The sequence below is a fragment of the Lagenorhynchus albirostris genome, chromosome 7, assembly GCF_949774975.1.
Source record: "Lagenorhynchus albirostris chromosome 7, mLagAlb1.1, whole genome shotgun sequence".
NCBI classification, from domain to species: Eukaryota; Metazoa; Chordata; class Mammalia; order Artiodactyla; family Delphinidae; genus Lagenorhynchus; species Lagenorhynchus albirostris.
In genome coordinates, this window is record NC_083101.1 from 23,941,428 (window position 1) to 23,965,213 (window position 23,786).

Here is a 23,786-nt window from a genome sequence, read left to right on the forward strand (position 1 = left end):
GAGGAATTAGCAAATGGCTATAGATCTAATTCTCACAGTGTACAAAAAGCAAAACGTGCCTAGGAGAAGCGAAGGCAAACATTCTGTCTTTATTCCAAATACATTTCTCTGTCTCAGGAGGCTAGAGCATTTTACAGGAGCACTGAGAAATCCAGAGAAGGTTTATTTCCCCACACAAGGTTGCAGAGAGAAAAGGGCATTCTTGGCCTTTGCTGACAGAAATGTGTATTGCTATAGCTCTTTGGGGAAGTAATCTAGCAAATCCATTCTGACTGCACACCTTAATACTCCAGAAATCCCACTTTATAAAATATAACAAATAGAAATAAAACACAGGGTCAAAAGAATATACATATAAGAATGCAAATTGCAGGACTGGTAGAAATGGCAACAAATGGAAAACAATTGAAATACCTGTCCATAAGAAATGTATACATTGCTGAAACAGTTATACCATGAAGTATGTTGTGGGCTTTTTAAATGTTTATTCTATATCTTCATAGATATAGAAGTATATCTATGTATGTAAGTATATCTTTAAGTATATACTTGCATACATAGGTGAGAAAGGCAGAATGGAAGAGATATATAATATATCCATTTGTAAAACGATGAAAAAACTTACATGTACATGTCATACAGGTACATGATTATATGGGAGAAAGATGTGGGAGGATAGACTTTTAATATTAATTGCCTTTGGGAGAGTGGAGATAGGAGAAGAAAGAGGAGGGTAAAGTTTAAATTCAGCAAAAAGAAAAATATGCCTAGCTCAATATCAGTGGAAAATTTAGGATATAAAATTCTCACTGTGATATTACTCTAGGTATATACTAATTGAATCTACTCCTGGACAAGGAAGAGAATAGTATGTCAACAAATGAAAATATTTGGGGACTCATATTTTATTTATTCACTCAACAAATACATTGAATGTCTTCTTTGTACCAGGCCCGGTTCTCATCCCTGGAAAGATGGTACTAGACAGAATCCTTGGACTCATGGAGTTTACTCTCTAGTGGGGGAGATAGACAATGACTTTGGTCAATAATAAATGTGTCAGAAAATGTCAGGTGGTAATAAGGGCTATGATGAAAAATTAAACAGGAGAAGGACCAGGGTGATGGGGTTGCCATTTTATTTATTTATTTTGTTTGTTTTCTTGCGGTACGGGCCTCTCACTGTTGTGGCCTCTCCCGTTGCGGAGCACAGGCTCTGGACGCGCAGGCTCAGCGGCCATGGCTCACAGGCCCAGCCGCTCCACGGCATGTGGGATCTTCCCGGACCGGGGCACGAACCCACGTCCCCTGCATCGGCAGGCGGACTCTCAACCACTGCGCCACCAGGGAAGCCCTAGGGGTTGCCATTTTAAATGGTGATCAGAAACAGCATCTCTCTGACCTGAGCAAGGACCTAAAGAAAGTAGGGAAGCAATCACACGCTTTCTCCATCCCAGGTCAAGCATCATCAGGCTCTCAGCCCCACCTTTCATGGTTTATTTCTGGACCCTCTCTCCAAGGGCTCCAGTTAGTGGATCCCCAAACCAAACACACCCCTCTTCTGTGTGGTTTAACTAACACAGAGAAGAGGCAGTGAGTACGTACCTAGCTTTCCCCTGGAAACATACACCATGTTGTATGTAGAATAAAATTGCTCTGGAGGCAGTAAGATGTCAGAGTGAAGAGCATGTAATTTGGAGGCACGTGCTCTCCTACTTACTAGCTGCGTGACCTTGAGCACGTCATTTATCCTCTCTGGGACCTTCTCAATAAAACGAAGGATAATAATCCTATCTACTCCCGTAGAAACCATTAATTTTAAAAACTTAAACGACGCCTGGTACATAATAAGAGCTAAAAAGAAATAGCTCTGTTATTACTATTGCTACTGCTAATATTTTAAGGGTTGGCCCACTTGCAGTGTGGACTCACATTGAACTTGTAGAGTTTTGAGGGCCTGGTTGCAACTTACAAATGGTCACTCCTCTTTTCTTAGAACTTACCTCCTATTGGTAAGGGAGGCATGGAGAAAGAGAAGACAGGGGTGGGGCGCTACTGCTTTGAACCATGCAGCCCAAGGAGGCCTCTCTGAGGCAATATTTGAGCTGAACAAAGTAGGCAGCTCAAATAATATTTTCATTACTAAGGAAATGAGCATGTATGAAGGAACATGTACCCAACTTAAAGATGCTTCTGGACTCTTAACTCAACCAAATCAATGCAACATGAAAAAATTTTTATACCTGGAATATTTGTCATATAACGAATAAATAAGTATTTAATTTGTGTTAATGTTCTCTTTTAATCTTTTATCAAAAATATCAGGTAGAAATCATTTTTGTATGTTGTTGAAATATGTAGTCTCATCACAACACATTGGTTCATGATGCACAAAACTTGTATTTGTTTTAATACGTCAGGTTTTTTAAACAGAACATCTCTGAAATTTTGGCATAATTGTATCACAGAAAAACTGATTCCCTGTTTATTATTATTATTATTATTTTTTTGCGGTACGCGGGCCTCTCGCTGTTGTGGCCTCTCCCGTTGTGGAGCACAGGCTCCGGACGCGCAGGCTCAGCGGCCATGGCTCACGGGCCCAGCCGCTCCGCAGCATGTGGGATCTTCCCGGACTGGGGCATGAACCCGCGTCCCCTGCATTGGCAGGCAGACTCTCAACCACTGCGCCACCAGGGAAGCCCCCTGTTTATTATTTGAGTCACTCATTATCATTTTAAAACAAGTAAAGTTATGAAAAAATATTTTTTAGATCTTTTAGAGGAATAACATGATTTGGAGAATCTCAAGAAACTCCTCCTCCCCATTTTTCCATGAAATCCCTAAGCTAAATATCTTCCAGGAGTTTGGAAACATTACTTTCTAATGGGAGGAGACTGACAATAACATATGGAAAAAAATGAATACCTAAAATGTTAGGTGGTATTAATTGCTACAAAGAAAAATAAAGCAGGATAAGGGTCTAGAGGGAAATGGGGGCTGCTGTTTTAAATAGGGTGGTCGGTGATGAGGAAAACACATACAGAGAAAGCAAAGGAAATCTGAGGAAGGCTTCTAGCAATCACAAAGGAGGGAATGGTGGGACCCGTGGAGGAGGTCCTTGTGAGCTTCAACTCGAAAGCTCAGTGTTTGGGAGTTTTCATGCAAGGAGGGGAAGAAAGTGCTTTCCAGGCACCAGGAACTGCACGTGTGGAGGGAGGGGAACTAAACTGGCCTGAGCGTGTTTAGAAATGACAGGGAGCTGGGTGTGGTCCTAGTGCAGGAGAGTGGCAGGTTGCTGCTACACGAAGGAGGTAGAACTGGGCAGGTGCAGAATGCCTTGCATATCACGCTTGGGAGTTTAGTTACAGGAAACCAAGATCACATCCTGAATCTGGTCTGGTTAATTTCACGGAAGATGCTCTGGCAACGTGACTAAGGGACTGAAGTCTTCCTCTCCAAAATCCCTACCAGGACCGTAGCCCAGACCACAGCAGGGCACGTTCTAATTTTCCTGCTTTTGCCTTCACACTGTAGAATCAGCTTTTCCTTCCTGGCAGCGTTGACAGAGATCCTGGTTGCCCATTCCAGCATCCATTTCCTGTCTCTTACATACTGACAGAGCCCTTGGCTTTAACAGAGTACAAAGCTGCTTGGAATAAAAACCTTACTTCCCAGCCTCGCTCATAGCTAGAGCTAAGTTCCAACCGTGAGATGTAAATGGAAGTGTTAAGGGCGCTTTCTGGAAATCTTGAGACCGCTGGAGCATACCTTCACCCTCTTCCTTCCTCTATTCCCTCCTGCTTTCTGTTAGAATGGTGGCATGATGGTGGGAACTTGGGACCAACAAGATGGTGGAGAAACAAGAGCAAATCTGGGTCCCCAGGGACCGTGGAGCTGCCATTCCAGCCTTGACCTCTTACCTCTGCACTTGGTTTAAATGACAGTCTTTCACATTTAGGTCACTGCCATTTTGAATTTTCTGTCCCTTGAAGCCAAAGTCCTAAGGCAGGAAAAGGACATGCAGCTTTTTGGGTTTTGTTTTTATTCTGTAAATATCTTCATCTTCCTGTGTTGCTGCCTTTGGGGAAGAGCAGCTCATTCCAGTGAACTGAAAGTTTAGAGGAGGACAGAGCCCTCCCTCCAAGCAGGGGTGCCAGGCGCACCTGGTGAGGTGTCCCAGCCATAGCCTCCACACGCTCCCTTATTCTCAGAGCAACTGGTTGTGTCTCTTTTGCTATATTTTACCAATTGCAAAACAGCTGCCTTATTTGCCTTTGGGAGAAATGTTTAGGCAGGACCTGCTTGAGAATCATGGTTATCTTCTTATGCACTCATTATTTCTGGAGTACGCACTATACACCTGGCACTGGGATGGTCATGTTCAGAACAAGGAACCCAAGGAATCTGCTGTGTCCTGCGCAGATCAGATCACTCGAGGAAGAGTGCGTTCCTCAGGATTCCACTGGGGGAAGAGGGTCACATTGTGAGTGGGATACTGACAGACTTGAGCATATCCAGGGGGGTCCTAGGATGGTCTGGGCTGCACTCAAATCTCAAATTTCAAAATCTTAAGGTATAAAGGTAAGAGGAATGCAGGGTGTGGCCGATGTCCTATTTTGGTTGAACCAGAATCCTTTGCCTCCTTATTCTGGTAACTATTTCCCTTGCTTTGTAGAGGACCTGCTCCTTTCCTATTCCTTGTGATTCTGGAGGGGGGTTTTGAAACAGGAGGGAAGGAGGCAGGGCACAACCTCTGAAAGAATGACATAGCCCAAGGACATGACATAAACGTATTAGAACCAAATGGGTCCAAGATGGCAGACAAGTCAACTTCCACTAGACCTTGAGCTTCAGTATACTCTCACAACAGCAAGCTAAATGACACACCCACAGGCGCCATGACAGTTCCAAGACCTGTCGTAAGGATCAAAAAGTGGGCGGTGGCCCAACTCCTGGAAATCCCCGCCCCTTCCTAAAATAACTGGAATACTCCCCCGACTCATTAGCCTATGAAATGACCCACTCCTATAAAAACTGACAACCCCATACCCTGGTGCCTTTCTCACCTTCTGAGGTGGCCCACACTCTGTCTGTGGAGTGTGTTTCTCTCTAAATAAATCCACTTGTTACCTATCACTTTGCCCCTCAGTGAATTCTTTCTGCAATGAGACATCAAGAACCTGAAATTCATTAAGTCCTGAAACCAGGCGTGTGATCTCAGTTGGAAGACTGTGGGTTTTGGGCAGGTTTGAGTCCCGGCCACATGGGTTCAAGTCCCGATCTGAGGTGCATGGTTTCAGTTTCAACTGCAGTACCCTGACTTCTAGCCACAGGGACAGACATGTGACCTGAACCAGACCAATCAAAGCCCTGCCCTAGGGTTTCTGCCTTTTCTCCCTTGGATTGTAAGTTAAAGGATGTGTTTGTAGAGATGGTGGTACTTGGATTCCCAGCCATCTGGAAGAAGTTGAAATAATGGAGCAAAACACAAATAGAAGACAAGCCGAGAAATGGAGAGATGGAGTGCCTGGGGCCAGTCAACTGTGGGGACAGCTCCATCCTTGCCATTCTGCAGTTGGCTCAAAGGAGGCAATAACTGTCCTTTTTTATTTACCTGGTTTAAACTGAGTTTTCTGTCACTTGCAGCAGAGTCTTGAATAAGGCAGGCCATGATCTCATGTGTTGAAATCTACCCCGTGAAAGAGGGATTACTCATTTATATTGGTTCAAAAAGCCAGAACTGGACCCAAGTGCAGTAGTTTCAGGGAGGTGTACTTGTGCTCAGTATAAGGGGTTCCTTCTACCAACTGGAATGTTATTAATACAATCTAAGAGTAAAATGACTGGCCCATTGACAGGTCTGAAGGCAGGGGGCTGATAGAGGTGACCTTGTATTTCCTCTACAGCTCAATGAGTATACTATTCTAAGAGGGAAAGAAGTTAATCCTATATTCTATATTCCACTAAAAACGTTTAATTACTTTGCCACTGGAGAAAATAGAGAAGGAGAGAAAGACCTGGATTTGAAAGGGCAACCTGAAGTTCACTAGTGCATGCGTCCATCCATCCATCCACCCGACCATCCAGCTGTCCGCCCCTCCTTCTAAAAATGAATCCATCCATCCTTCCAACTAGCCATCTGTCTATCCATTCTATAAACATCCACTGTCTTTTACTCTGTGCTGGACTTGTGCTATGTGCTGCGTCTGTAAACACAGAAGAACTTGGGCCTTATTTGTAACCTGAAGGAATATAAAGGTTTTCAGAAGGAGGCAGACAGATAATGAAAACAACACCACAAATGGTTACAGGTGTTGGAACAAAAGCGTGTGACTCACTCCATGACACTGTGAAGGAGGTAGTAGGGAGAGTGAGGATGGCGGGGTGGGGCTGTTGAGTCCAGAGTAGAGGTGATACCTGAGCTAGAAAGGAAGGAGGTACTGGCCAGGCAAAAGGCAGATGCACGATAGGTGGGAAATTAGGTCAAAGAACACCAAGGCATGGACCACCATTGGCCTTTAGAGCAAGGCAATTGGTAGAGATTGCTAAAACATAGGGTAAGACTGAGGTCAGGGGTTCAACAGAACCCCAGGTAACTGGATGAGGAACCAAGGTCCACTGAAGGATTGTAATAGGGAAGAAATCTGACCTGAATTTAAGGTTTTTTAAAATTATGTTAACAGTAGTATAGAAGATGGATTTGGAGAGGGCATGTTTTCAAGCTTACAATCAGATATATCTGTTTTTCATCAGCTATAGCTCATCTTTTAATGCCACAGTGAACTCCAAAGAGTTCAAAGCTCTGGAGTCAAAGGATCTCATCTAAGGTCCACGCTCTGTCATTCTCTGTCTATGAGATCTCAAGCAGTTCATTTAACTACTCTGAGCCTCAGTTTCCTCATTTGTAAAATGGGGATAATAACCCACTATACGAGGTTGTTATGAGGATTTAATGAAATAAATTGTGTGAAAGCACCTTGTAAATCTCACATAACCACACTAAATGCACAGATTTGTTGTTGTTTTGCTATGAAGGACATTTTTCTCATGGTATTATTATAAAATAAAATGTATAGTAATATTTAATATCTAGGAAGTGTAACATGGAATTTGAAGATGATAGGGGTAGGGGGGTGTTTGAGGTGACAAGATGGATGAGACGGAGAAGGCTGGGTCTTGCAGTTCAAGTAGCCCCAGATGACAGGAGATCATTGGTTTACTGGAAAGGGTAAGACACGGAAGTCCAAACCAGAAGATCAGTAAAAGTGAGAATGCAGAGACAGGAAATGAGCACCACAAACCAAAGTCCAAACTAAGTACAAGGCAGCAGTAAGAGGTGATAAGCAGAGATCCAGGTGGAAACCACTTGGATTTGAGCCACTGGGGTAGGTGGTATGAGAAGAGTTTGACAGCTGGTACTAAAGAGGCCCTTCTACAAAAACTTGGTTTTGTTCATTCAACAAACTTATATTTAGTACCAGTTACATTTTAGGGTCTGGGAGTACAAAGTTAAATAAGGTAAGAAGCTTACAACCCAGTGAGGAAGACAGACACACACGAGGTAATGATAACACATCTGATAAGAGAAACAACAGGGGGAAACACGGGAACAACAGGAGGAGCAGCTAACGCAGGCTAAGTTGGGTCAGGGACTCTTCTGGAGGGGGTGGTGACTGAGTGGAGTCGTAAAGGATAAACTGGAGTTGGCAGGTAAACCGACACGTCTGGAGGGTGAGCGCATCCCAGGCAGCAGGGACAGCATGAGCAACAGCAGGGAAACATGAAGCAGGAAATATAGGCAGTTTAAGTTGCCTCCGCAAATCAGGGCCGAGAGTCAGGGACAGCTGAGTGCAGGTGACGGGAGCGGCGGCTGGAGTGGTTGGTAAGAAAGCTCCCCGGGAGACTTCCCTGGCGGTCCAGGGGTTAAGACTTCGCCTTCCAGTGCAGGGGGTGCGGGTTCGATCCCTGGCCAGGGAGCTAAGATCCCACATGCCTCATAGCCAAAAAACCAAAACATGAAACAGAAGCAATATTGTAACAGATTCAATAAAGACTTTAAAAATGGTCCACGTCAAAAAAAAAAAAAAAAAAAACTTAAAAAAAAAAAAGAAAGCTCCCTGGGCCGGCGTAGGAAGGCTGGGACTTCCTCCTGAAGGCCACAGGGAGTCATGGAAATCTAAGCAGGTGAGTGATAGGACAGGGAGAGCATTACTGACAACCGGGTTGCTGTGACTGAGGGCACAAAGCAAGGGACTTGGGCACGGAGGGAGGTGACGGACCAGGAAGACACAGAGGAACTAGGGAGGAAGATGCATTAGGCAGGGCTCTCCAGAGAAACACACTACATATGCATATGTGTATATATACATACACACACACACACACAGTATATATAAATATATATGCAGCATATAAAATATATTACATAAATATGGATATATATTTAAATATATATAAAAGTACATATAGTTAAAAGCACATATACACACATATATAAGGAGAGTTATTATTATGGCTCATACAACTGTGGAGGCTGAGAAGCCCCAAGATCTGCAGTTGACAAGATGGGGACCCAGGAGGGCCAATGGTATGGTTCTAATCTGAGTCTGAAGGCCTGAGAACCAGAAAAACCAGTGGTGTAAGTTGTGGTTTGAGTTTGAGCCCAAAAGCAGGAGAAAACAGATGCCCCAGTTTGAAGAGAGTCAGGCAGAGAGAGCAAATTCTCCCTTACTCCACATTTTTGTTCCGTTCAGGCTTTCAGCAGATTAGATAATGCCCACCACTTTGGGGAGGGCAATCTGCTTTATTCAGTCTACTGATTCAAATGTTAATCTCATCCAGAAACATCTTCATTGGGACTTCCCCGGTGGTGCAGTGGTTAAGAAACCACCTGCCAATGCAGGGGACACAGGTGCGAGCCCTGGTCTGGGAAGATCCCACATGCCGTGGAGCAACTAAGCCCGTGTGCCACAACTACTGAGCCTGCACTCCAGAGCCCATGAGCCACAACTACTGAGCCTGCATGCTGCAACTACTGAAGCCCACGTGCCTAGAGCCCGTGTTCCTCAGCAAGAGAAGCCACTGCAATGAGAAGCCCACACACAGCAACAAAGAGTAGCCCCCACTCGCTGCAACTAGAGAAAGCCTGCGCACAGCAACGAAGACCCAACACAGCCATAAATAAATTAATTAATTATTTGTTTCTTTGTTTATTTATTTTAAAAAAAGAATTACCTGGGGAGCCTGCTAAATGCATATTCCCAGGCCCTGCCCACAGTTCTAATTTCTTAGGTCAGGAGTGGGGCCCAAGAATCTGCATCTTAACAAGTAGACCAGATGATTCTGATTCCAATTTGAAAAACACCATTTTCTAAAATGTAGGATTCTTCATTTTCCTTGTCTACAAACATTAACTGAGGGAGCTATGAATGTGTTACCTACAACATTCTCCATCTCCCAGTCACATTTCCTTATCCTACAAACTCAAATCCATGTCACTGGTTCAGACCTCACACATGTTCTGGGACAGAGAGCAGCTTTCTATATGATTTGACATATGTACTGTGACTAAGTAACGTCCCCCTAAGCCTTCAGTGCACCTGACTCTCAAGTGTAATGACTCTGTCTTGTTACTTATATGACAACAATACTTATCACCATCATCATAGCCACGATAACTGACATTTATTAATTCCCCTACTAAGTGCCAGACCCCATGCAAAATAATTCACTAGCATTATCTCATTTAATATTCACAGCAACTCTGTGAAACAGATACTAGTCATTATCCTTACTGTACTGATGAGGAAGCTGAGATTAGGGAGGTTATGCCCAAGGTCACGAACTTGTAAGTGATGGAGTCATTTGAACCCAGACTGATGCAACTGCTAATCCCATGGTCTTCCCACTACGGCTCCTGATTTATTCACCTACCAAAGATTTCCTAGGATAATAATAATAACAACAATAAGAGTGTACATTACTCCTTACATCAAAATTAATTCCAGAAGGAGCAAAGATTTAAAAGTAAAAAGATGAAACTTTAAAAGGATTATAAGAATTTCTGGTGCCACACAAGATGGATGAAGCCCACAATAGCCTACCTCTCTCTAATTACAACTAAAAACAATGTACAAGATATAAAAAGCAACTACCTGAGGACTCTGAAAAGTAAACAGAAGAGACAAGAAGGGAAGTAAACAATTACAGCAGCAACCTGTCCAGGGATGAGCTCCCCAGGTTTGACCTGAAGACAAGCCCCAGTCATGGAACTGTGTGGTGGCAGTGCAGGCAGCTGAAACTCCAATAGGAGCTCTGTTTCTCTGACCAGGATAATTGGGGAAAGAGGCCCCTGCACTCCCAGAAGTATGTGAGGAATCCCTGTTTTCTTTTTCTCTTTTTTTCTCTTGCTTCTTTGCCCTGAGGGTGGGTCCCAGTCATGGAGGGGTGCTATAGCAGAAAGGATACGGACAGATAAAACCCTAAGTAAAACCCCATCTTTCTGAGCAGAGGATCATGAGTCCTCTATGGGCTAGATCACAGAGAAGAATCCTGGAGAGGAAAGAGCCAGAAAAAGGAATTTTCTAATTCTGTGTATAAACCTACACAAGGCCCAGACTTGACTCTGAGCTGTGAATGCACAAGACAGATACAAAGCACCATGGAAAAGTCTTTGAGAACTGAATTATGATTTAAACCACCACTCAAGTCTCAGATTAACCCCTAAGTAGCACAAACATGGGACAGACCCCAAACACCATAGCAACAGTTTGAAAACTATCATTGGAAAAGTCTCCCACAGAAGGGGATACAGATTTTGCAGTCTGAACCTAATAAGGTCTGCTGAAACATAAATATCGACATTTGCTAGAGGATTTTAATAGGTCACAGAGTCTCATGACATAATATTTTAAATGTTCAGAATACAATCCAAAATTACCCAGCATACACAAAAGAAGAAAATTTCAAGGGAAAAGACAAAAGATGCCAACTCCTAGATGATCCAGATGTTGGAATTATCAGGCAAAGATGTTAAAGTAGTTATCATAACGATGGTCCATAAGATAAAGGAGAATAGTCTTGAAATGAATGAAAAGATAAACATTCTCAGCAGAGAAATAGAAACTATTTTAAAAGGGACATTTTAAAACAGAAAAATATATAATCTGAAATAAAAGATTTACTAGATGGACTCAATAGCAGAATGGACATGATAGAGGTAAGAGTCAGTGAACTTGAAAACAGATGAATAGGAATTATCCAATCTAAATAATAGAGGGACTAAAGACTGAAAAACAATGAACAGAGCCATGGAGATCTGTGGGACAAGATCAAAATGTTTAACATTCATGCCATTGGCGTCCCAGAATAATAGATATTGGTACATAAAAACATTTGAAGAAATAACGGCCCAAATTTCCCAAATTTGGTGAAAGACATCAATTTACAAATCTAAGAAACTCAGTAAAGCCCAATCAAGATACAGTCGAAGAAAACCATGCCCAGACACATCATAATAAAACTATTAAGTACCAAGAAAAAAATAGTTTAAAATCTTGAAAGAGTCTAGAGGAAAACAACACATTATTTTTAGAGGAAAGATAATTCAAATGACTACTGATTTCTCATCATAAACCATGGAGTCCAGAAGACAGCTGAACATCTTTAAAAGTGCTGAAAGAAAACAAGTGTCAACCCAGAAGTCTATATCCAGTGAAAATATCTTACAGGAATGAAAGTGGTGAAATAAAGACATTCTCAAATGAAGGAAATCTAAGAGAATCTGTAACCAGTAGACAGATTCTAAAATACATGCTAAAGGAAATTCTTTAGGCGAAAGGAAACTGATACCAGAGAAAAACTTGCAACTTTAAGAATGAAAGAAAAACAACAAAAATGGTAAAAATCTGAGTAAATGGATACTAATTTTCATCTCTTAAGCTCCTTAAAATACGTATGACTGTTTAAAGCAGTAATGACAGAGTTGTCTGATGGGGTTTTCAATGTATGTAGATGTAATCACCACAATACCTATAACATAAAGGAGTACAGGTAAAGGAACCTATATGATTGCAAGATTTCATACAGATTGTGAATGATATCCTGCTATTTTACCACCATATTAGTATTTGTATAGAAAAAATATGAAGATTTTCTTATGACTTTTATGGGTGTGTGAGTTGGGGTATTACATGGGCTGCTCACTTTCTGCTATACGTTTTAATGTTTTTAAAAGGTCCATGTACTATACAATACAGTAATCAGGAAACAGTGCTGGGTTTTTCTATTCTCACTGTGTAACATATTTTTCTTCAGCAGTAACCCAGATCTCTCAGGTTTCCCTGTGGCTGACACTTAAAACACAAACTTCGGAACCCATGTAATTCCAATACTGTTAATTCACAAGGCCTTCAGCTCCCTCCATCTTGTTGCCTCTCCTGGTTCTTGCCTCCCTTCTGGCAGTGGGTGGCCATTACCATCTCCATATCAAGGAACCAACAAACCATAGTTCTCATGCTAGACCTGGCATCTTTTTTCCATTAACTGTCCTCTCCATTACTACTTTTGAGGGGTGGGGAGAGAATCTTTGTTATTTGAATTTTCCTCTCATTTGAATTATGGGAGAAACCGGGAATTCACTCCACTTGTGAGTAGGAAGAACACTTAATGTCAAAGATCTGGATTTAAACCACAGCTCTGTCACTTACCAGCTGTGCGACCTTGGGCAGCTTATTTTATTCTCCAGGCCTCAGTTTCTCCATCTGTAAAAGAGTTTGACAGGGATCAAAAATATAGACTTGCAAATAATAATACATCACCTTCTCCATCCACTAAGGAAAACGGTCTTTGCTTCCTTGGCTCTCCCTCTGCCTCTCCCATCAACCCATCACCCCGACCTCCACCCCCAGTGCACTAAGGATGGTTCTGTCTTCACCAGACTTTTTTCTAGATCTATAATATGTAGCTACAGTAATATTTAGATTTGTATTTAAAAGGACAGGTTGCTACTAGACTGGAAGGAGAGGAAAAAGAAAACGAAAAAGAGCAAGAGAGGAAACTAAAACAGGAAATGGTTGAAAATGTTTATTTTTTTTTCCAAAAGACTATGCCAGCTCAGGTTGAGAGATCTGGGGTGGGAATTTGGACTGGGAAAAGAGCAAAGCTGGCCATGAGACAGATGAATGGATGATAGATGATGATAGATGGATAGCTGGATGGATGGATAGATAGGTAGATAGACAGACAGATAGATAGGACAAATAGGAAGGGAAGAGGAAGAGAGAGAAGGAGAAAAGAGAAGATGAAAGAAGAGGAGGGAATTTGCTCTATATAATGAACATACTCTCTTTTAGGCTTTTTTGAGAAACAGAAGTAAAAGTTGAAATTACTGCTTTTTATATATTTTGAAATTATTTTAATTTACAAATAGAAAACATCTTGGAAGAAAAAAAATGAAAGAAAAACACAAAACATATAGGCAAATTTTTACTCCATGAGCGTCTCAAATCCTTACTTGTTCGCCAATCCACAAGATGAAAAACACTTTTCTACAAAGGTATTCAGCCACCAACAATGACGTTATTAATAGGAATATGGATCAATTTCACAAAAAAGCCAGTGAATCCCATTATAGCAAATACTATTGCTGTTGCCATGGCAATCTTCTGGAATTCTTTTCTATCAGGTTTGGTGAATCTTTTAACCAGCCGAATTGAGTCCTTCACAAACTGCCAACTTGGCTCAACAAACTGCATTACCTGATCCATGATGCCTGCCCACCATCCGCTCACAAGCCAAAGACACGTAGCACAACAGCCAACAGACAAATGCCCACCAGAACCGGAAGCTGGGTCCGGCTTCAAATTATTTCATAATGCCAAATCAATGTTTCTCAGCTTGCAGTGGTACCTAGAAGATGCTATTAAGTAACCCTGGCTGTATATGGGCCATGTGGAGATAACCCTACAAGCTCTCACGGAGGTGGAGAAGGTCCTGTGAGATCATAGATACAAAATTATAATTGTTTTACTGTTAATTTTCCTTTTGCTTTCCACTTACATCTTAGTTCAGATCAGTTACCCAGAGTGGGGAGCACCAAATAGCTTGGATAACAGGGAAACTGTAGAATTGTAAAGTCTTTGCTTGGGTCTTCGGGAAAGGGTACCAGTGGCACCTTATACATCTTTCCAATCAGCCAGCACACTACGCTGGTTTAAATAGTGCACACCACTCTCAGCCTGCATCTCGCCTTAGGGCCAACCTCCTTATCTCTGCCTTTCTCGCTAGGCTGTAAACATCTTAGGCAAGGGATATAGCCTGCTCACCTCTATATTCCCCATCTGGCAGAGAATCTGGAACATATTAGGCGAACCAAACTCAGGGTAATATTATGAGGCATTAACAGCTTCTCTCTCTCTCTCTCTCTCTCTCTCTCACACACACACACACATACACACACACACACACACACACACACAGAGTTATGTGTACCCCATTGCTCGCCCCCCAGCCTAGACAGCTAAGACATTCCACCTTTACTGCTTCAAGGAAGAGCGAATAAAAATAGTTAACTCATAGCTTTTGACCTTCAAAAGCTGAGCTCCTGGCAGAGATAATAAATTTGGATGAATACTTGCTGGGCTAATCCTTCCTCCCCACCTCCATCCCACCCCCTGACCCAGAGGAAGTAAAATTTACCTGCTCTAGATGAGAGCATTGGACAGCAGAGCAGACACTTGGATGATGGAGAATGTCCCTGTTTATGCCCCTCACCCCACCCTCCCTCCTTCCCTTGGGTAAGGCCAGGGTGAGGGGATATGTGTGTAGTCAGGGAAATGAGATACACCCCAGGTTGGTTTGGTAGATCCAGGGGTAGAGGAGATCTATGCCTCACACAAGGTGATACCTGAGGAGGTGGGAAAACAGTCTCCTCTCCCCACTCCCACACACAATAGGGTAGGAGAGGGAAGCTTTGAATAAAAAAGACATATGACAAGGCTAGACCAAGAGGCCTGAGAGAGTCCTATGAAATTCCCCCAAATCCTCAGAGTAGCTCAGGAGGGCAGCCAAGTGTCTCTCATACTTACAAGGAGGACACAGAAGCTAGATGAAAGAAGGCAAGCCAGCAGTTCTACAGATGCCTCAAGAGCAGGGTTTTTAAAAAATCACATAGCAATAAGTGCTAGTATTTACCAAATACTTCCAAATGTTGGAAGACCAGATGGGCCACACATTTCAACAGCAATCAGAGTAACAAGACCCCAGAAGGCCATATGCATCTACCATCTCCATAACACACACACTGTCACACACTCACACACACACACACACACACACACACACACACACACACAAACCTTCCAATGGCCTGAACTTATATACATCTACAGAAGAAAAGGGAGGAGGGGGAAATTCCCTGAGCTGGCAGAGAAAACCTAGAATTGACAAGTTTCTGCCACCAGGAGGAATGAGGACCCAAGAGAGAATTTACTTGAAGTTTAAAAATAAATCTACCTTTGTTTTGCAGATCTGAATTTTGAGGTCCCAAATTCATACTCACTGCAAGTGTTTGTTGATTGAATGAATAAACGAATTGTGTTGGGGGGCAGAAATTCCACTGCAGTAAGCTCTAGGTAGAGCAGTCTTGGCTACTGTCCAAGAAAGAGGGTAATTACTAAAAAGAGTATCTGCTTTCTAGTCCTTACTTGGTGCTTATTACTGGTGGTTCCTTAAGTAAGTTGCAAAGCTATTTGGGACTCAGTTTTCTTACCTGTAAAATGGGCACAGTGATACTTGCCTGCCCTCTTTGCAACGTTATCATGAGGACAAAATGAGATAATATATGTGAGGTACTTTATATGGCTTGTAATAAGGGCGTGTGGCTCACCCCTGTCTTGTGATCCAAGAAGCAAGAGAAAAGTAAATGAACTCAAGGAACAGAGTTCTGTGGCACACCTCTTTTCAACCAAAATGTTTTTCTATAACTGGCAAGGAACAGGGAGTAAGTTTTCCCTGGAATCGTATCAGCGCTAATTGGAGGCTATCAAGGTTTGCACTCTCAATAATCAGCAGACCACACTTGATCAGGAAGAAACTCTCAGGGCACAAAACAGATTTAATTTCATTGGGAAATAGTCCTGTCTACTACGCAACAACAAATTAAGCTCTGGGTGACTGTTCCCATAAAACACGTCCTGTCCTTAGCACTACTATTGGGGGGGCAGAGACATGGCAAAGAATCAATTAAAACTCTGACACATCCAATGGAGCTCAAAGACCTGTTTCACAGGTTTCCCCAGAGGAACATAATCACATTGCATTATACTTTGGAAGTTGATCAAGGCAAGATCTGAGACAAGTTCTGGGGTTTACAAGACAGACTTTAGCTTTTCTAAATCATTTTTGAAGTGCTATTTAAAGGATTACGGCATCCAATCCTCCACTAGTCCCACAGCATCATGGCGGAGCGAGAGAGATTAACGTCATACAGGTATCCTCCGGAAAACTGTAAGTTCCCTTTCTTAAAAAGCATTTAAAGAAATGGTGAAAATACTGCAGTGTTTACGTTCATGCCCATTTTGGAGTGAAAGCAACTGTTAAGCAAGTAAAATCAGAGGGATATTGAAACTGAATTTCCTTCCTATTTTTATAATAGGGCTCTACCTCCAAAAGGAACACTCATTGTCCAGAAAATCTGTTTTAAAAGAAGTTGTAGAATTTCCAGAAGAGCCTCACATAAAAATGAAAAAAAAAAAATGAACAAGAGGGTTAATAGTGGAATGTGAATACTGTTTGCAGTTACACTGTTTGAACTATGTTTCTATGATGACATGTAGGGATATTCACAATAAAAACAACATGGTTTGGGGGCTAATTCAGACATCCGTGTAAACCAACTTCGGTCTCAGTGCCTGAATAACGTCTGTGCCTCAACCTGAATAAATAGAAGAGATTTTGAGGTTCAGGCAGTATGTTTTCAGAAGTGTTGCCTAAAAATGAGCTTCAGCAGAAATAAAAAAATTGAACAAGACCAAAGCAAGCCTAGCATCAGCAGCAATCCGGTGGAGAGAAAGGTTATGGCCTGTTGATGCCATAGGCGTGCCAGGAAGCGGTCTGGGGGCCTCAGCTAACCCTCACGATGTTCAAGGCTAGTTCGAAAGCAAAGAACTAGAGAGAAAAGATAACATGAGGGTGGAGTGTAAATGTCATGTTTTCAAGACATTTTGCCAGGAGAGAGAGAGAGAAAAAAAAAAAAGGAAACCCAGAAAGTAAGGACCAGACCAGGCCTGCCCAACGACACATTCAGCTATGATACCAGGCAGGACATTTGCAGAGGAAGTGCTCTCATGGAGCGGGAATCCATTCAGTTAGGAGAGTACAAACGTTTGACAATTCTGTTCATGAAGTCAACCTGTAACATCTTTTCTTTTTAAGTATGAGGAGGTGAGAAGGAGGTTGGGGACCCCCTTTTTAACCAAATGTACTACTCACTGTAATTTTTCATCAGATCTTTTGTTCTTTTCCCATTGAAGTTGCTGTCTCAAGCCTTAAGCTCCCCTCTATTGCTTGGAAAAAATTCTTTTTTTGCAGAATAATATGTACTTGTGTGCATTCATGCTTCCTTGATCTTTCTAGAACAGAGGTCTCTCAGAGCTACTGAATGTGCTGGGACCTTGAGTCTCAGAGTCCTGCCAAGGTCTTGGGGCTGCAGGGATAGGGGCTGCCCTGTGTTCTGGTCTGTGCCCTGCTCTGCACTCTGCCTTTCCCCCCACCAAGGCATACTGGGCTTCCACCAGTGAGTTCATATGAATAAAACAGTTCCCGTTGCTTAAAACAAACCCCAAAAAATGGAATATCACTAAAATATTCAATCTTTTCATTTGACAAAGAGGAGAATTGAACTTCTCGGAAAATTATAATGAGTTAGTTAAAGGCAAACCAGCAATAGAAGCCAGGTCTATGGATAACTAGTTCTACCACACTGGTCTTCCTTTCCCTTTGTCCAAAGAAGTTGGGAGGGTCTTCTTCACGTCACCCACCCCCTATCTCCACTTAGCCCATCACTCATATTCACAGCCTTACCACATACACCACATCTTCCTCAAGGATAAAACTGCATATTACCCCTCTATAGTCAATCCAATTCTACAAACACTTTTTGAGTACCTTCTCTGTGCAGCCCTGTACTGGGTATTGGAGATTCACAAACAAATAAGACCTAATCCCTGCTGTCAGATACATATACAGCCTGTCATAACTAAAGGTATCTTATAACTGTACTACAGTAGAAATTTTCTCGAATATATTGTATTATAGAAACATGAGAGAAAAGGGAAGAAAACAGTCTGGCAATTCTTCTACATTAAACATAGAAATACTATATGACCCAGCAATTCCACTCCTAGCTATATATCCAAAAGAATTGAAAACAGGTACTCAAGCAAATACACATACGTGCATGCACTAGTCATAATAACCAAAAAATGGAAACAATCCAAATGTCTACCATCAGATGAATGTGCTATATCTATACAATAGAATATTATTTAAACATAGAAAGGCATGAATTTCTAATACTGTACTGTCACCATGCAAAGGAACCTCAAAAATATTGTATTATATAAAAGAAACTAGACACACAGGTCATATATTATACATGATTCCATTCAATATTCCACACAATGATTCTATACATATGAAATGTCCAGAACAGATAAGTCCAGGGACACAGAAAGTAGGTTGGTGGTTGCCAGGGGCTGGGGGAAGGGCAATAGGGAGTGACTACTTAATGTGTACGTGGCTTCCTTTGGGGGTGATGAAAATATTCTGAAACTGGATCATGGTGGTGGTTGCACAACATTGTAAGTGTACTAAATGCCACTAACTTGTTTAGATTGAAATGGCTAATTTTTTGTTATGTGAATAAGGGAAGGGTTCTAAAAAGGCTATGAAAGGGCCAGGAAGCAAGCTTATAGGCTCAACGGAGGATCAGCTCACACAAGCCTGGGATGTCTTCGGACTTCATCCTGGGAGAAGTGGGATAGCTAGTGAGGATTTTTAAGCAGGAGGATGACTTACTCAGATCTGTGTTTTAAACTGGACATTGTCAATGGTGGGCTGACAACACTAGGGAGGGTCTAGACCGTGGGAACGAGATATATGGAGTCTGCTGGCCCAGTGAGAGAGCATAAAGAACGTACCAGGATATAAAATACCTGTCTGACATGTTTCTGTTAAGTAATCATAAGCATCTTCCACTAAATTTGAACTCAGAAATAGTCACTGGGATGAAAAATATTAGCCACAATTCTTTTAAAATCCATTTCTGAAACAGTTCAAGCCTGTATTTTTGCACATCCTACCAGCTTTGGCACCCAACAGAGTTTTCAAAGTAAAATTAACCTGCTTCCTTTCTCTGATGATTACTCATAAAGACTTGTCTTTGAGAAAATACTTCACCGAGGAAGATTTGGTGTTGATGACAGCAAACTGCAGTCCAAAAATAGGCTCAGAAAAGTAACTATGATCCAAAATTAATACATGTATTTCCTCAGTCTCAACGTTGGCCACTTTAGCATGTCAAGAAATACTGCACGCTGTAACTTTCTTAAAGTTGCCAATGGTATTACTCTGCACAGAGAATAAAAATCTGAATGGAACCAGAACAAAAATCTGACCTGCTCCATATTTAAGTACCAAATTCAATGTAACCTAACCGAACCATACAGAATCTATCAAACCAAACTTTGATCAAGTTGGGAATTCAAAAGATCTCTGTCTTGTCCGTGTACCTGCCAGTCAGCTTCCCCTTGTTTTTCATTCTGAGGGAAACTCCAAGACTGAGAGGTTTCCCAGACTCAGGACTTTCAGCAATAAAACCATTCAGGCACTTGGTTTTCACCTCCACGGAAACCTCTTCCAAAATTCCCTCTGGGATGCAGGATCAGTTTCACCTGGAAAGTAGACAAAAAACAGTAGCAGTGAAGAGGAGAGAGGAGAGAGGAAAAGTTGGACATCGTTTGGCATCCATATGTGGAAAGAAATACATTCCAAGAGCAAGAATGTGTTGCACGTGAATCCTCAGACCCACAAGTTCACACCCATATGCCATGACAGGGATGTGGCTTTCAGGCTGGTGGCAAGGGAGTGTTTTTTCACCTTCCAAATCATTCACTCAACAAAGGCCTACAGAGGTCCTACCACTGACTAGGCTTGGGACCAAGTGTTGGGATCCAGAAATGAAGATGTGCTACACTGGTCCCTGGAGGTGCTCACGGGCTAGCGGTCAAGTAGAGGAGATGTACTGGGTGACAACCAAGTCTAACATAGCAATAATTAACAATTAGGGCTTCCAGCTTCCAAGAGCCAGACATGTATACACATTATCTGTCATTCCCACAACTGCACCTCAAGGTAGGTATTATTATCCCCATTTTAAACATAAACAATAAAATAAAAACTGAAGCTCAAAGAGGCAGAACTTGCCCCAAACCACCCAGCTAGCAGTGGCAGAGGCAGGCAGATTTGGGGTGAGGCCCTTTTGATTCCAAAAACACCTACTCTACTCTTCACCAGTCCCTTTCACTGTGATGAGGGTTAAGATCAAGGTCATTCAGAACTCACTCCAGCTTGTCTTAGCCTTTCATCAGAGAGCAGCTGTATCTATATTGTGTATTGATAGCAAAATTGCCAGGTTTTAAACAGTCATGCTCATGACAAGGGCAGGGTGGGGGAAAGATAGATATTTATGTTTAACTAGCAGACAAATAGAAACCGCTATTAGAGGCTGGATCAAGATGGCATAGAGAGAAGAAAACAGGCTTCATGACACTGGATTTGCCTCTGATTTTCTTGGATAAGACATCAAAGGCACAAACAGCAAAAGAAAACATAGACAAATTGGACTTCATCAAAATGAAAAAATTTTGTGCAATAAAGGACACTATTAACACAGTGAAAAGGCAACCAACAGAATGGGAGAAAATATTTGCAAATTACATATCTGATAAGGCATTAATATCCAGAATATACAAAGAACTACTAAAACTTGAGGACAAAAAAAAAAACCTGATTCAAAAATGGACAAAGTACTAGAATAGATATTTCTCCAAAGAAGATATACAAACGGCCAATAAGCACATGAAAAGATGCTCAACATCACTAATAATTAGGGAAATGAAAATTAAAACCACAGGGGACTTCCCTGGTGGCGCAATGGTTAAGAATCCGCCTGCCAAGGCAGGGAACACAGGTTCAAGCCCTGGTCCGGGAAGATCCCACGTGCTGCAGAACAACTAAGCCTGTGCGTCACAACTACTGAGCCTGGCTCTAGAGCCCACAAGCCACAATTAATGAGCCCATGTGCCACAACTACAGCAGCCCGCGCGCCCAGAGCCGGGGCTCCGCAATAAAGAGAAGCCACTGTGATGAGAAGCCCACGCACCGCAATGAAGAACAGCCCCCATTCAGCAACAAAGACCAAACGCAGCCAAAAATAAATAAATAATTAAAAAAAAAAAAAGAAAATCAAAACCACAGTGGGATACCACTTCACATCCATTAGGATGGCTACCATAAAAAAAATAAAAGAGGGGGCGGAGTCAAGATGGCATACTAGGAGGACGTGGAATTCGCGTCTCCTCACAACTGGGGCACCTACTGGGCACCAATGGGGGACCACAGACACCTAAGGGGATGGAAGGAACCCCCAGGGACCAGTAGGACGTGGGACTTGGGGGGAGTGATGGGGGAGGAGAAGTGGAGGCGGGGCGGGACTGGCACCCGCCTCCCCTTCCACAGGGGCAGCTGGGGGAGGGAAGGGATCCCACATCCGAAGGGGGAATTTGGGGGACCACTGGGAGGGCAGAGGATCCAAAGGGAGTGTGGCCAGGTTTCCCCTGCCCACTCGGGCCCCCAGGAGCCTGCTCAGATCCTGGGCCTAATCCTCTGCCCACTGAGACCCCCTCCAGCCGCGTGGGTCCTGAGGGAGTGGGAGGGAGGCAGGGAAGGGGGAGCAAAGGTAAAGGCCGGGCCTCTGGACTGGCACCCCTGAGGGGCAGCTGGGGGAGGGAAGGAATTCCTACCCCCAATGGGACCCACCCACAGTTAGGGGTCCAGCAGGGACAGGGGAGACCCTGGGGGAGATGGTGGGGGAGGGGCACGAAGGAACAGAAGGGAACGGGGCCAGCGCTTTCCCTGTCCACTTAGGCACCAGGGAGTCTGTTGGGCTCCCGGCCCTCGGAACCTCCCTCCTGCTGTGCAGAGCCCAAGCCCCGCCCCTACACCCCCACCCAGGGCCCCACCTCTACACTCGGAGACACACTCTGAGACCCCCTCCAACCGTGCTTGGCCTAAACCCCACTCAGGGCCCTACCTCCAAACTCCGACACTCCACACTCCAGAGGCCCTCCATTCCACGTGCTGCCTCACCCCTTCCCGGAGTAGGTCCTCAGCACAGGTCCGCCCCATGCTTGAACATGCCTGGCCTAGGCCCGCCCCACACTCAAATGTCACTCCCCCTACCCCCTTAGGTCCCGCCCCACCCAAAACCCCACCCCTGCCTGAGTTCCACCCCCACCTAAACTCCGCCCCAAGAGCCAAGGCTTTTTTTTTCTTTTCTTTTTTCCTCTTTTAGATTGGGGTTCTGTTTTACCTTGTTGACTCATTGTTGTTGATTCTTTTTTATTTTTATTTTTCCTAATAAATCTTCTATTTTTCTAATTTTATTTTATTCTTTATACTTTGTTAGTGATCTCTCCTTCTGGCTTGTTCCCCAACCCCCCCCCTTTTTTTTCCTGCTGTGGTTTTATTTTCCCTTGTTGCAGTTGTTTCAGTTGTAGCTTTATTTTTCCTAATATATTTTTTATCTTTCTAATTTTATTTTGTTTTATATTCTTTGATATTGTACTGCTCTTTTTACTTTCTTTCTTTCTTTTTTTTTTTTTTTTTTTACTGAGCCACAAAGCTTGCAGGATCTTGGTTCCCAGGCTGGAGGTCGGGCCCGAGCTCCTGTGGTGGGAGGTCCGAGTCCAAACCACTGGACTAAAAGAACCTCAGACCCCAGGGAATATCATTCGGAGTGAGGCCTCCCAAAGGTCCTCATCTCAGCACCAAGACCCAGCTCTATCCAACTGCCTGAAAACTCCAGTGCTGGACGTCTCAGGCCAAACAACCAGTAAGATAGGAATACAGCACCACACATCAAAAAAAAAAAAAAAAATGAAACAACAAAAAAATTTGTTACAGATGAAGGAGCAAGGTAAAAACAAGACCAAATAAATGAAGATGAAATAGGCAACCTACCTGAAAAAGAATTCAGAGTAATGAGAGTAAAGATGATCCAAAATCTTGGAAACAGAATGGAGAAAATACAAGAAACATTTAACAAGGACCTAGAAGAACTAAAGAGCAAACAAACAGTGATGAACAACACAATCACTGAAATGACAAATACTCTAGAAGGAAGCAATAACAGAATAAGTGAGGCAGAAGAACGGATGAGTGAGCTGGAAGATAAAATGATGGAAATAACTGCCAGGGAGCAGAATAAAGAAAAGAGAATGAAAAGAATTGAGGACAGTCTCAGAGACCTCTGGGACAACACTAAACTCACCAACATTCAAATTATAGGGGTCCCAGAAGAAGAAGAGAAAAAGAAAGGGTCTGAGAAAATATTTGAAGAGATTATAGTGGAAAACTTCCTTAACATGGGAAAGGAAAGTGTCATCCAAGTCCAGGAAGCACAGACAGTCCCATACAAGATAAACCCTAGGAGAAACACACCAAGAC

At 42.8% G+C, this 23,786-nt stretch overlaps 1 protein-coding gene and 2 long non-coding RNA genes across 3 annotated transcripts; 1 reads left to right on the forward strand and 2 right to left on the reverse strand.

Moving 5' to 3' along the window:
• Nucleotides 1–1,186: 1,186 nt before the first annotated feature.
• LOC132523450 (uncharacterized) lies at nt 1,187–22,442 on the reverse strand. Its single transcript, XR_009541523.1, has 4 exons — nt 22,372–22,442; nt 19,790–19,951; nt 12,707–12,760; nt 1,187–1,413 (listed from the first exon to the last, which is right to left on the reverse strand). It is a non-coding gene; the product is annotated as an uncharacterized LOC132523450 (long non-coding RNA).
• Nucleotides 13,391–13,780, reverse strand: LOC132522795 (protein transport protein Sec61 subunit gamma-like). The gene has a single exon (XM_060153351.1). The coding sequence runs from the start codon at nt 13,763–13,765 to the stop codon at nt 13,559–13,561; it is 207 nt and encodes a 68-aa protein (XP_060009334.1). The 5' UTR covers nt 13,766–13,780; the 3' UTR covers nt 13,391–13,558.
• Nucleotides 16,310–16,894, forward strand: LOC132522796 (uncharacterized). Its single transcript, XR_009541331.1, has 2 exons — nt 16,310–16,505; nt 16,654–16,894. It is a non-coding gene; the product is annotated as an uncharacterized LOC132522796 (long non-coding RNA).
• Nucleotides 22,443–23,786: the final 1,344 nt, after the last annotated feature.